The sequence below is a fragment of the Nicotiana tabacum genome, chromosome 21, assembly GCF_000715075.1.
Source record: "Nicotiana tabacum cultivar K326 chromosome 21, ASM71507v2, whole genome shotgun sequence".
Lineage (NCBI taxonomy): Eukaryota > Viridiplantae > Streptophyta > Magnoliopsida > Solanales > Solanaceae > Nicotiana > Nicotiana tabacum.
The window spans coordinates 35,577,800-35,592,081 of NC_134100.1; the positions used below are offsets into that span (position 1 = coordinate 35,577,800).

At 37.0% G+C, this 14,282-nt stretch overlaps 2 protein-coding genes across 5 annotated transcripts; one reads left to right on the forward strand and one right to left on the reverse strand.

The window, feature by feature from the left end:
• The first annotated feature begins 1,735 nt into the window (after positions 1-1,735).
• LOC107823941 (uncharacterized) lies at positions 1,736-9,235 on the forward strand. 2 transcript variants are annotated; one of them, XM_016650654.2, is made up of 8 exons: positions 1,807-1,983; positions 3,333-3,477; positions 3,991-4,081; positions 4,910-5,025; positions 5,579-5,638; positions 5,724-5,789; positions 8,570-8,769; positions 8,848-9,235. In XM_016650654.2, the coding sequence occupies exons 3-7, from the start codon at positions 3,997-3,999 to the stop codon at positions 8,759-8,761; spliced, it is 519 nt and encodes a 172-aa protein (XP_016506140.1). In that variant the 5' UTR covers positions 1,807-1,983; positions 3,333-3,477; positions 3,991-3,996; the 3' UTR covers positions 8,762-8,769; positions 8,848-9,235. The 2 variants fall into 2 exon arrangements, with proteins under 2 accessions (XP_016506139.1, XP_016506140.1); XM_016650653.2 differs by lacking the exon at positions 3,333-3,477 and having other exon boundaries at positions 1,736-1,983.
• An 839-nt stretch (positions 9,236-10,074) lies between these two features.
• On the reverse strand, positions 10,075-13,940 carry LOC107823940 (uncharacterized). 3 transcript variants are annotated; one of them, XM_016650652.2, is made up of 5 exons: positions 13,710-13,940; positions 12,217-12,829; positions 11,923-12,066; positions 10,410-11,561; positions 10,075-10,324 (listed from the first exon to the last, which is right to left on the reverse strand). In XM_016650652.2, exons 1-4 carry the CDS (start codon positions 13,821-13,823, stop codon positions 10,435-10,437), a joined length of 1,998 nt encoding a protein of 665 aa, XP_016506138.2. In that variant the 5' UTR covers positions 13,824-13,940; the 3' UTR covers positions 10,075-10,324; positions 10,410-10,434. The 3 variants fall into 3 exon arrangements, with proteins under 3 accessions (XP_016506138.2, XP_016506137.2, XP_016506136.2); XM_016650651.2 differs by having other exon boundaries at positions 10,410-11,645; XM_016650650.2 differs by having other exon boundaries at positions 10,410-11,654.
• Positions 13,941-14,282: the final 342 nt, after the last annotated feature.

A 14,282-nucleotide genomic window follows, 5' to 3' on the forward strand; every position in this document is an offset into this window, starting at 1 on the left:
ATATATAATAGTTAAGAAACTAGAACAATAAGCACCAAGAACCCAGGATGTATACAATTCTTGGAAGTAGGGAGTTAATCTTATTAAAGAAGAATGGAAAAGGGCCAAAACTGTCCCCGGCTTAGGGTCAAATTTACCCTACGTCCACCTATCGGTCCAAAAATGCCCCTAACATTAACTTTTTGGCTCGCTTATGTCCTTATGACTAACAGTCAACTCCCAAATAAAAATAATATTTATTTAATTATGACGTGACAACTTTCTATTGGCTCTGCTTAAAACTCCATCCCATATCTATTTAATAACCTACCCACGACTAAAACCCGAAAATTCCACAATATTACCGGGAAAATCATTTTGGGGTGTCTTTCTACTAACTGTTGGCCACTTCTTCTCAGGTTTACAACCTTCCCCTTTGATACTTCCAACCAAGTTCGGGAACTCCTTTACCATGAGAGCCTCTTGAGGAGAAGATGTGTGCTGACTTTTTGCTCACATGGTGTAGGACCAATTGCTAACAAACATTCACCTCATACCGAATTTTCCACTGTGTAAAATGGAGCAATATTTTCTTGATACAAAACTACAAAGTCATTGATCTACATATTTCCTTTGGTAATTTGGTTCCATTAGCAACAAGATCGTGCGAATGCAGTACCAACCAGCATCGCCTAGAGCACCTTGAGCATTAAGACCGAGCTTCACACGATTGTCATTCTTTACAAACTCTAGTTTAGCGTGAAAAATAAAAGTGATGTACGTGTTAATTAATAAAACAGAAGACCTCCATACTGGAAGGTCAAGTCCATACTTGGATTAAAGAGTAAAGAGAAATTGGTAGGAAAAGGACAGCATGATCACATAGGCCTTCATTTGGGTTCTCAGAACTCCATTGAAGTTTCAATTTTGCATCGATTCAACAGAAGTTACTAGAAGCTTGTAGTTTATGGAATATGCCATAGAGGAATTAAAACAACGCATTGTCATCTTAGCAAGGACACCCCAAATAAGGATCAGCCAGGGCGGGTTAGTGTTTCAGTGGTTAGGTTATTAAATAGATATGGGATGAAGTTTTAAGCAGAGCCAATAGGAAGTTGTCATGTTATAATTAAATAAATATTATTTTTATTTGAGAGTTGACGGTTAGTCATAAGGGCATAAACAAACTAAAAAATTAACGTTATGGGCATTTTTGGACCGATAGATGGACATAGGGTAAATTTGATCCAAAGTCAATAGTTCAATGACTTGACCCTTTTCAAAAGAAGGAATATATCCTAAGATTCAAGACAACTAGAACATTATCATTTGTAAAGAAATCCATTAAATTTTGATAATTTGAATAATTCAAGGTAAAATAGAACAACAATAATCATGATATAACTGAAATTCACACTAGTGCAAGGTTCAAATGTAACCTCTTCTCCATAGTGGACAGCCGAATATTATTATCCTAATGAGTTGAATATTGGTTATTATATTTATAACATGACTCTAAGAAAAGTAATATGAAATGAAATTATATCCCCATCATATGACTATATATTAGTACAATATTTTTACTTGGGGAATATAAATGTTAACGCCTCAAAAATGTACAGTGACATGGAAATGTATAACAAATAATTGATCCAAAGTAGTACGAGTATTAGTTAAAGACCATATTTGCAACTTGCAAAAGTAATCCATTTCCATGACGGAAATAAAAAACAATGGCATCAAGGAATATAATAATAAATAAAAAAAGGAAAAGAAAGAATCAAAGAAACTCAAAAAACAAAGGAAAAAGAGCGCTACCTTCTCAACAAGGAGCGTTTCTTCTGTTTCTCAAATCGATCATCAAATTATAGTTATGGAATAGCTTGGATCCTTCACGTCTCACTCTCCAATTCATCTGATTCGCTTTTGGAGAAAACATAAGGCGGAATGGGACAAGCCTTTCGCAAGTTATTTGATACCTTCTTCGGCAACTCTGAGATGAGGGTAAATGCCCAAGCACACACTTTTATAGTTTCCGACTCCCCTTTTTATTTTTCCAATTTGTAATTAAATTTCATCACTTATGATTTTTGCCAATTTAAGTTCCATATACTTCCCAATTCCACTTACTTTGGTTCATGATTGTGTTAATCTTAAGTGACCGTGACTTTTGATCCGTGTCTGAGTTAAGAGACGATAATTTTTTCTATTTTTAGCTATATTTAGTTTTTCTTTTTTAGCTATTGGACTGTTACCTTAATTAAGAAGCAGTTACCTTATGGACCAGTCATCAGTGGAGGTGCGCGCAAGAAAAGAGGTCTTGAAAATACCTCTTTTAGTCTTACCTTAATTAAGAGTCTTGTCTAGGTTAGGAATTTTGGGGTAGGAGTTATATATAGTTGTTGTAAAGGTTTCTTATGATTATTAATTTGAGGTTTTACTCCATTTTTTTGGGATTTTCTGTTCTCAAGGTATTAAGGACGAGTTCTTCAATTTCCTTACTATTTAATAGCTCCCACTCCAACATTTTATACTTTTTTTTTGCTTGGTCATTCCTGAGTGGATGCTACAACTTGAATCTTGGCATTCACAATCTTAAGTATATAACACACGGGCTATATATTTTTGTGGAAATTGAGTGATATAAAGTATTAACATGTTTGAGGTTGCTGAGGAATGAATGTAATATGCAGGGTTGAATTTAGCTTTAAAGCGTCTTCATGCGGCTTATGGAGAAACTATCAGCTGGGTTTTCATAATAGTTGTATATTGTGATGGTTGACATACATAGAGTTCACCAATCTGTGAAATGATTTGTTCTTTGTATGTGTCTACGTGAGTTGGAGAACTTGGGGTTGATTTCTTTGTTTATCGCCTATCCCAACATCTGAGGGTTAAAAGACTTGCCATTGAGGGAGCAAATTGAGTATAAGTACTTAGAAGATAAAGTTAAATATTGGTGCCTTAACAGAAAGTTGTCTGTTGGAAACAGATAAAGGAAGCCCTCATAACAAATGGCAATTATGATTCTCTTTTTTTGGGGGACAACTTCCATTTATCAACTTTTCTTCATTAGCACATTACTGTTTTCTTCCTTTTGGCACGTTGCTGTTAGTGGTGGTTCTTGTTCATTAGTGCAGTTGCTGTGCTTCTCAGGTTGCTTCCTTTCTGACTTCAATTAAATGCACTGCTGTAACTAATGTTTAAACCCGGTCTTGTAAGTTACTTAAATTACATGTTTTTCTCTAAATACTAAAATTGAATTCATTAAAATAGACAATAATATGCACTGAAGCTAGTTCAGTAAGAACCGGTGAGAATAATCTAATGGTACCCATTTATGTCCTATGTAGGTGGAATAAAAAGTTATAGTCCTGCTCCCTTCAATACCATTCCTTTTCCTCTAGGATGATTTTCCACATAGTGCAGAGTGCCAGCTACCAAGTGGCTTGATATTGCTGAGGGATCTCCCAGTTCTGCAAAGGACCTCTAAAGCAGGTTGAGTAAACATGCAAAGAACCTAAAATGGCCATCTTTAGATCATTAGACACCTTCAATTTGTCAGATATGATCTGGTCTTTGCCATCATCCTTAATTTTTTCTTTTCAAATAGGTAATCATCAAAATTTTTGTATGAGGTTCTATCTCACATGAATCTTCTGCCTTAGGTTATTAGTCTATAATGCAGTGCCCACATTGTTGACAGCATAGGGAGGGGTTTGGGGGAAGGGAATGGAAGAGTTTCTTGGAGGCAAAACCAATTTGTTTCCCCAATGACTTTTACCCCCTCTATTGAGAATAATTACTAGAAGTTGGTAGATTTCGTAGCAGGTTTAAATATGCAAGTGATGCTTATTTCTTATCATCCATGCAATCAGTTTTCATAGGTCATGGACTTATGTTCACTGCATGACTTTTGTCTCTGATTATTTTTTTAGCAGATTATTCTTGTCGTATGTGTACAATATCTTATACATTTTTGCTATGTTTTCTATGATTTGCTTGGCATAGGTTGTAATGTTAGGGCTGGATGCGGCTGGAAAAACAACTATATTATACAAGCTGCATATAGGAGAAGTTCTGTCTACAGTTCCTACTATTGGTATGCAAATTGCTTTAAATCTCAGCGGTGTGGCACTTGGTTATTAAAATGTGTAATTGGAGCTTCAATTCAGGATCTGCTTGCATCAACATTGTTCTCAACTAGACAATTTGTATTTTTTTTAAATTTCTTGATTGCTTGACGAATTTGAGGTTTTAACTAACTGTAATATGACCTATCAATGTCAAATGTAAAAAATATAAAAAGCACCAAGATCTGAAATATATGATAGATTTTATGAGCACCCTACATAGCTAATAGGGGGTTGTTTCCTTCAATATTCAGAATGTATATCCGAATTTGTGGCAATAAATATGCTTTTCCTTATTAAATAGATACTTGGTAGATTATTAATGAATTGTCAGAGAAAATGGGATTTTTTCATTACCTAGGATATGGTTGATGTTAATAGATGTGTAAGGTAGGGATTGCTGAGTATTGTTGATTTTGCACTATTTCGGTTCACAAAGTAAAGTAGATCTCTATTACTTGAAGAACTACATGTGCAATCTTTTGTCTGAGAAGTATTCTTAGTTCATTGAAGATTGCATCAACACTTGTTACAAAGAAGGTACTTTAATAGGCCATGCTAGAGGTAGTTAAAAACTTCATTAACCACATCAACACTCAAAGAAGGTACTTTTTAGGCCGTCACTTAAGATGACATTGTAGTGGTTGCAGAAGGCACAAATTGGAATCTCAAATCTAGCAATGGAAATTCCTTCCTGTTTGGAATATTGCAAAGTTTTACAGAAATGAGTAATTACACTGTGACATCAAGTGAATGTCTGTCTATGTAATAGCTGATTGAATATGCATGGCATGCAGGTTTCAATGTAGAAAAAGTCCAGTACAAGAATGTGATTTTTACTGTGTGGGACGTTGGTGGACAAGAGAAATTAAGGCCACTCTGGAGGCATTACTTTAATAACACGGATGGACTGGTAACTATGTATATTATATTGTATCTGCGTCGACTTCTATGCATCTCGGAAACAGCCTCTCTACCTTATTGAAGGTAGGGGTAAGGTCTGCGTACATACTACCCTCCCCAAACCCCACTTGTGGGATTACACTGGGTCTGTTGTTGTTGTTGTTGTTGTTGTTGTTGTTGTTGCTGCTGCTGACTTCTATGCATCTACTGCTGAGTTTAATTTTAGTATAATTAAATGCGAGAGGGAAAGGTGAATTTTCCCTCTTTTAGTTAGAAAAAGAGGGTGAATTTTCCCTCCTCTTTTTCTTCACAGGTAGTACTACCTAAAAGCCAAATAGGAAGATTAATTCCTCGAAGAGTTAGAAGATATTCTAAATGAGAAAATGTGTGAATGTGATATATCATATGAACATGTCATTACTAATACGTAAGTCCACTCCCATATCAAAAACCAAACCTACATCTTCCCTTTTATATGAACTATCCTATCTTTAACTGCTTGCACATCCTGTCTCTGTAAAATGGTAACTATATCTGTTTACGAATTGTTTTATTGTGTACAGATTTACGTCATTGACTCTTTGGATCGAGAGAGAATCGGAAAGGCGAGGCAAGAGTTTCAGGTTCCTTTTTTGAACCTTTATCTCTTTGATTCAGGTACTTCTTGGTGACTTACCTAATGAAATCTCATTCTTAATGTGTTCTCAGGCCATCATCAGAGATCCTTTTATGCTTAATGCTGTGATCTTGGTTTTCGCTAATAAGCAGGACATGGTAAGTTTGTCATATCAGTTGGCTTGTGCATCAACAAAACACAATTAGTTGCTTGTTATCTTATTTTCTCTCTTTATGTAATGTCGGAGCATAAACTAATAGGTGAAAACTGCTAAATAAATCCAAGACAATAGATACTCAAAGATTTCAACTTTCCTAGTGCTGCTTTTACGATATAATTACATTTCTTAAAGATAACAGAAGATACTCAAAGATTTTGCATATCTTATGTCCTGGCCTCTGTAAGCTTTAACATGCTGTTTTGTTTATTGAACTTCCCTGTGCGTGATCCAGAGCTGGCATGTGATGTATTCTGGTGCTTGGTTAGTGAAAACAAATTGGTGTGGTCTGTATCTCGTCAGGCAGATGCTCGTGTTATTTTACCTCACCAAAGCATACTAATACGAGAACTAAGAAGCAGCTCCTCCTCTTTCCTTATCCTTTCTGACCAAAACCTTCCGAAAGTAGACCTTCATAACCATTGAATTGTTTGGGCTCTGCCTAACTGGTCTGCAACTCTAAATGTTTATTTCTCGTGACTGATCAATTATAGAAGATATATGACTTTTTCATGAAGAATAGGTTCTTTGAAGTGGAAAGTCAAGCTGAATTTCTTGAAGTATTAACCCTCGATGGTTATCAATGCAACCCATTCACAAGGACTATGTCATTACTTTGGGAAAGTTTCACATCATTATATAGCGTTACCTCTTCTTTAACTCCAAATTGCCAGCAGAAAAAGCAACATCTGCAACTGTTGCTTCTTAGGAGTCAATCTGCAGTTCCTAATTATAATTCTGATATCTAGATTCCATCTGTCAGAAGGATAGTATAATAAATAAAGATGTAATACATAGAATTAGAATAGGATGACTGAAATGGATGAGTGCTACCATAGTGTTATGCAATCGGCAGATGCCTAATAAAGTGAAATGGAAGTTCTATGAAACGGTTGTGAGACCAACAATTTTATATGGGAGTGAAAGTTCGGCCTCAGGTTTAACATATTCATAAAGGGAGTCTTTATAATATGGTCAGAGACTTGTACGAATTAGTATAGATATAAGTAGGGGATTTAGAGATTATGTAGCTTCGGAGAACCCCTCATTGCGGCCAGAAGTCCTTTTTGTTTGATTGAAGTCGTGTAGGACAGTATAGAGACAAGTGTGGGACTCAGAGAACCTCTAATTTCCCTAAAAACAAATTAATAGTAATTGAAATGAAATGGGTTTGATCAAAGCAAAATAGATATAGAGGATTCATGTAGCCGACCCCAACTAGTTTTGAGATTGAGTATTAGTTGATTGATTGATCGATTGAGTCTTAGCAACAGATTACCTACGTTGATCCAAAGGGAATGGTGGGAAAGGTGCGAAGGGCTATGACCTAATGGAATTTTTCCAACAAGCAATAATGGTTTGGCAGGAAATATTACTTGGCCTTGTAAGAGCAGAATAATATGGAAAGTAATTAGGTGCAAAATAATTAAGATGAATTGTCTGCTCTTATTTTATTTTTTGGTGTAAGTAAGAATTCCTAGATGATGCTGAATCTTTGATTATAATTATAGAATCCTTGTAAGAAGAGCAAGGACATCTTGTTGCTTCATTTGGAATGTAAATTGGTTCTACACAACCTTTTTGCAACTGATATATAATGTTATTTTTCTCAAAAAAGAGCAGGATAATATGGATTCCAGCATATTTTTCCAAGTTTTACTCTTGGTTGGAATCTATACTAGTTTTTGTTTATTTATTTATTAATTCTGGGTGCAAAAAGACAAATGAGAATTTTCATGTAGCTAGTCCAGGCATGACCATGAACTTTAGCAATAAGATGATGTGGCAGGTAACAAAGCAAACATGCAGGTGAGGAATAACGAATTGCCACAATTAACCAACTAGCAACTGCAGGATCAAAGAAAATGTATTGCAGTTGTATTAAAGAGAAGCAGTAATCACAACCAGAAAAATGATAGCCGAAGCAAAAGAAAACATGTAGTATTAGAAATCTAAGAATAGGAAATACGAGAATACACTAGTACTACATCTATAGAAAAGCAATACAGGTACGAAAAAGAATTATGCTCGACTACTCACTAACCTCTATGCTAATCCTCGATCTCGACACCCTCCCATCCAGGGTCATGTCCTTGGCAAGCTGAAGATGTGCCATGTCCTGCCTAATCATCTATCTTTAATACTTTTTCAGCCTACCTCTACCTCTCCTTGGCCACTATAGCTAACCTCTCACCCTCCTCACTGGGGCATTTGTGCATCTCCTCTTCACATGTCCGAACCATCTCAGCCTTTGCTTCCCGCATCTTGTCCACCACGGAGGCCACTCCCACCTCCCACTTTCTCTTTCCATCTCATACATAATCTGCATGCCAATTTTATTATGCTTGTGGTTTCTGCTTATGTCACTTTTCTGTTGCATTATGACTGCTGGGTAAAAAGGTGTATGGTAGGAGGTGAAGTAAAAGAAGGATGACTGTCATTCACCTTTAATCCTCTCTTCTTTCTCTTTTTCGTTGGGTGGATAAGCATCCAATTTTTTTCCTTCTCATGTCATTAGGAAATGATATTGGAGGGGGTTTTGCCCATAATTCAGTTTTCTATCTAAAAGAATTTGTGGAAATGAGGCGAATCTCTTCAAGTCTCTCCTAGTCTATGTATGTGTGTGTGTATACACACCCCTCTATCCCCTTTCCATCTTCTCCACTTGTGCCACATAGTTTTATAATCTTGAACTTTTTTTCTCTCCAAATTTTGGTCCAGAAAGGAGCAATGACCCCAATGGAAGTGTGTGAAGGCCTTGGTCTTTATGATCTAAAAAGCCGAAAATGGCATATTCAAGGCACGTGTGCTCTTCGTGGGGATGGCCTATATGAGGGACTGGACTGGTTATCGAGCACTCTGAAAGATCTCAAGGCCGCTGGGTACTCTTCAGTGGGCACTTCATCCTTCTGATTGATCAGGTCTGCACTTAGCCTGGATGTTCAAGAGTGTTGCAGGCATCCATAACCTGCTAATCTAACTTTCATATGCTTTTGCAGGCTTACAAAAGAAGAACCTCCCCTTTTGAGGGACAAAACTGAATACCTTGTCGTCTGTAAATTGAAACGCCTGAACTCTCATTGACAATCTTTACTTTTGGGTCTGTGCTTCTGATGCAGTGGAGTACACTAGGCACTTGATTCCTGGCCTAGGTGAAGCTTGATTTTTGGTTCTTTGTATGCGGAAATACGGGCCTTGCAATTGGTCTTTCCCGTACACTAGAAATGTGTCTGTTGATGCCTACTTTTAGTATTTTCAGTATGTAATTCCACACTGAAAGCATGCCAAATTTATCCACCCTGCTCCCAAAATAATTTGTGCCTATAGATGTATCATTCCAGTTCTTCCTTAAATGTTCCTACTTTTATGAATGGAGTCCTTTTGTCATCCTGTTATGCTTCATAAAAGACTCATGTGCTGAAGTCAACATTTCTCAATTAAGCGTTCTGAACTAAACACATAGCTCGTCTTAGTTACTTATTTCACAATTAAATGTTTTATATTTGATGAATTTCCTAATATAGCTCTGCCCTTGCTTAAGTTGTTTTGGCGGAATATGGTTTTATGAAAGGACCACCTGAAGGGCATTTAAAATCTTGATTGTCAAGGAATAGCTATGGATGAGCATGTTAATAATGTATCTTTACATTTTTATAAGAAACTTAAAATGATTTTCAACTTATTTGACATGGTTCTTTTCTATGCTTGGCGATGAGTTTCTTGAACCTTGTCGAGAGTTTGTTTTAGGATTGCGTTTGTTAACTATGCCGCATCTTTTCCTTCTTACTTCACTTCTTCCTTCCTTCAACAATCTTCTTTGCTTCATGTGATTTTGGGTGATGGTTTTACTAGACGAGTATTGAGTTATAAGAAGTGCGTAAAAGAAAAGTCTTTTTCAGCAATGTCACACCAAACATGTAGTTTGTTTGATTTCTGCAGGCGCCCTTTACTGATATAATCTGTCAAAAGTCGAAATTAAGAAGAAAGGCAATGTTTCTTGCAGTTCTAGTCTGGATGCAACGTGAACGGATATGCTAAGTGTTTAACTCATCTGGAGAAACAACTTATCAAGTTTGAATAGGGGATCCAATCTTCCTTCAAAGAAAGATTGCAACTGTTAGTGTTAGAGGGTGCACTTTAAGTTATATCACCTCCTTCACACTAGTTTCATAGATATTTTGCTGGTTATCAATCATAAGTAGTTGAGATATTGACAAAGAGCAATATGTATGAATAGTTTTACTTTCCATATATAAGTTTGAAAAACTCTAGGAATACAAAAACAAGAGCGATCAAAATTTTGATATATCTCTGAAGTAGCAAACCAAGAAGGTTTGCAAGGCTGATCCAACATCGTGCTCAAAGTTCATTCACTGGCAGGTGGAGTTGTCTGCCTTTAATAAGCGTTTAATTTTCAGTGTCACTGATCAAACGATTTTCTGGAAGTGTTTGCAAGGCTGATCTTGAGCTTGGCGCCTGTGAACCAAAAAAACACTTTAATTGTACTTCACATTTAAGAAAGGAACACACAAATTAAAAAGAATCAGTTGATGGTTCTTACCTTGATTTTAGCAACCTCCTTTCCACTAGGATCTTTTGTGATCTGTAGCTCTTTCTTTCAACATCTTTGTAAGCTTCCTCAAGCTTAAATCTTGCAAAGATTGCTTACTGTCATTACCAGCAATGCCTTTGTAGACTGGTTCTGGGACAGCATTAGGTATGAGAGAAGCTAGGGGAGGAAAAGCATGAGCAGCAATATCCACATTAATCGCAGCATGATCAATTTCAGATTCTTCCATAGGTTCTTCTCCATAGGATCTTTTGTGATCTGTAGCTCTTTCTTTCAACATCTTTGTAAGCTTCCTCAAGGTTAAATCTTGCAAAGATTGCTTACTGTCATTACCAGCAATGCCTTTGTAGACTGGTTCTGGGACAGCATTAGGTATGAGAGAAGCTAGGGGAGGAAGAGCATGAGCAGCAATATCCACATTACTCGCAGCATGATCAATTTTAGATTCTTCCATAGGTTCTTCTCCAGCAACTACTTCTGAAACATGTAAACACTGCTGACTTCCACTCACCTTAACCTCACATTCACCTTCCTGGGCAGCAGCATCAGGTGTGAGAGAAGCCAAGGGTGGAAGACCATGAGCTGCATTATCCACATTAGCCTCAGCATAATCAACTTCAGATTCTTCCATGGATTCTTCTTCCCCGGCAACTTCAAGAGCATCAGCTTCCCTATCTACATTAGCCTCAGCTTGATCAACATCAAATTCTTCCATGGGTTCTTCTTCAGCAACTTCCAGACCATGAGCTGCACTATCCACATTAGCGTCAGCATGATCAACTTCATATTCTTCCATGGGCTCTTCTTCTCCAGCATCTTCTGTGTTAGCTTCGGAAGCATCTTTCAAACACTGCTGACTTCCACTCACCTTAGCCTCCCCCTCATCGTTGAATTGCCCCAACGAATTCACCTCATGGAAATCTATGTTAGTGTCTGCATTGACACTTGCAGGTTCTTCACAATGGGGCTTGTCCTTTTTATGCGGCTGCTTCATCAGGATCACACTAGTGATATCTGAACTTCTCTTTGTATCTTCACCCAAGTTATGGCTTTTGTTCTGAAAATCTTTTTCAGTTTTAGCCTGAGCTTGATCAATTTCAGATTCTTCCATGGATTCTTCACCAAAATCTTCTATTTTAGCTCCTGAAACATCATTCAAAGACTGCATTCCTTCAGATACTATTTCTTTTCCATTCTCAAGTTCCTCCGTTATTGACATATGCACATCTTCAGATCCTAGAAACAATTTTGTTTAATTATCACAAAGCAAGAAACAATTCACTGTACTAAGTAAAATAAGATTGTCTATACAACAGAGATGGTGATAAGACAATTGATACAAAAAGTAGACAGAAGAACAGATACCATTTTCTTGAATCTTTCTACCAATTGAGCAGTATACATAAGCCATCAAAATAAATAGACTACAAGTTAATTCATATAAATAGTAATGCAGAAGACTGGAGCAAACAACAACATACACTGAGAACAGAGCAATACATACCATTGTTGTTGTGACCAAGTGGTACTTCCTCTGAGCCTTCTTCTGCTTTTGTATCTAACGCAACAACCAGGTTATTGTTACTTTCTTGTTGAACAACATCTTCAGTTTCTATTTCATTTTGTACCAAGGTATATGAATATTGACCTGATACAATATCTGATACATTATTGATCTCCAAACTTTCTAACGTTTTCAATTCAATACATGTACTGCAGTTGTCAGTCAGAACTTAGACACCAAGTAATGTTCAGGAAAAGAAAAAGGTTAAGGATTACTTGTGCTTGCGGACATTACCATTTTTGTCTACTTCTTCATTCTTGTGAATAGAATACTGCTCAGAATCCACCTCCAAACTTTCCTCAGTTTCTTCAGGAAAAGCATCAAATGTAAGGGTTCCTGACATTTCATTCTCTTGTGGGCTCTCCTGCATTGGTTTCCCAGCTATCCTTGCTGATCGACGAGTACTGTACACTTGCCTAACTGAACTTGCCTTCAATTCCTTTCTTTGGCTAGTTAGAACAACTGCTGGTGTCTTTGGCACATCTTTCATTTTTCCCTCAATCTGATCCCCAAATTTCTCTTTTGGTTCACATTCCTTCATTGCGGATTCCAATTTAGCGCGAACTGAAGTTGCTGCAGCCCTTCTTCTGGTAGTCGGCAATGCAGGAGTTTCATGCAGGTCGTTCTTGGCTTCATCTACATCTCTGACCACCTTTCCTCTCGTTCTGCAGCTACTCCTAGTCAAGGTCTGCAAAGTTTCTGGGTCATGTTTGATTGCCTTTTGTTGTGTAGCTCGACGACAAGTCCGAGGTACACTTGTTACTATTTCTGACTTCCCAGGAGACTCCATGGATGAGTTTGCGGTTTCAGATTCACATGAACTCAAGATTTCTTCAATACCATCAACCTGTATATAAAAATAATACTGAATTTCCTTTCTATTGTACAATGTCAACGTACAACTACATGAACATGTTATAAGCAGCTATAGATATCCAACTGTGGAAGTACTAATCATGCACAGCTTAGGCAATAATTTTGGGAACATAGAATCATAATTAAAAAAGTTTATGGTTTGGGGCATGGAGAAGAGTAGATTTAGCCATACTGCTCCACAGGGCCGGACTTAACTGATAAGTTTAAGGGTTCACATTAGCTTTAGCTCAAACCTTTATAGTATTTAAGAATCCACTAAATACGACATACAATTAATAGATTGCGAACCAAGCAAATCAAATGGGTTGTGGTAGAATTTCGAACTCGAACTCATAAAATTCAAATCCTGAATCCGCCTCTGCTATTCCAATAGAGAGTTGCACAAAACACTTAAGAACCAACCTCGGGCCTTAATCCATTCCAATATCGTAACTTAATCATTGGTGTTGCACACATAAGCAAATATTTAAAAAAATGTTTCCAATAGTTAATGCTTTTAGAATTGGTGGTTGGCACAATCCAACAAACATGAAGGAGTGTTAATATAGAAATTAGATACCAATAAATCATTTGCAGACTAAATACATAAATAAATAAAAATTAACTTTAACTTTAACTTTAAGCAATAATTAATCCCAAAATTATTAAATCAACATACTGGAGCTTCCTAACAATCTCAGATTCAATCTAATATCAAAGGTTAATGCCGCCTATCTTATTTACATTTTAAAAGAGATACTACTAATATTCCTTTCAGATCATTCAGAAATGAAATTAAAATGCTGCCTATCTTATTTAAACAATTTCACAAAACAGGAAATATAGCTTTTTAATTGAAAGAAGAAACTTACAAACTCGAGGGACTGAAGAGCGTCGGCCATGGCGACATTGGTGAGGTTAGCTGGGATTTTGTTCTTCTTGCAAAGAGCTTGCAGTTCTCTCCTTGTAAGGCTGTGGAAATCCATCTCTCCCCTTGAAATGAAACTGGAACTCGTCCCAATGAATTACTTGTGTGGGGGGCAGTAGGGATGAGAGTGATGAGAAAAAGGAGAGGTATCTACTCTATATATTATTACTTGTGTGTGGGGGGGGGGGGAGGGGGGAGTAGGGAAAACATGGGGGGAAAAAGAAGGGGTATATATATTATTACTTGTGTAGGGGCAGAGAAGGAAGGAACTCTTGTGAATATGACAATGACCGTTGGAGCGTGATTCAAAATTTTGAACCTTGGGCTGCGCCGAGAGAGACTTTGTAAACCCTAAGCATGGGAATTGGCCTATAAGGGGCTGATCTTCAAATATTGTCCTCCTTTTTTAGAGTATTTAAAAAATGAGCCTGGTCCCACACTCACTCATTTATTTTAGGCAAAATATATAGTTTACTCATCCACTCAAATCTATGGTACACACATATTGACCACATAT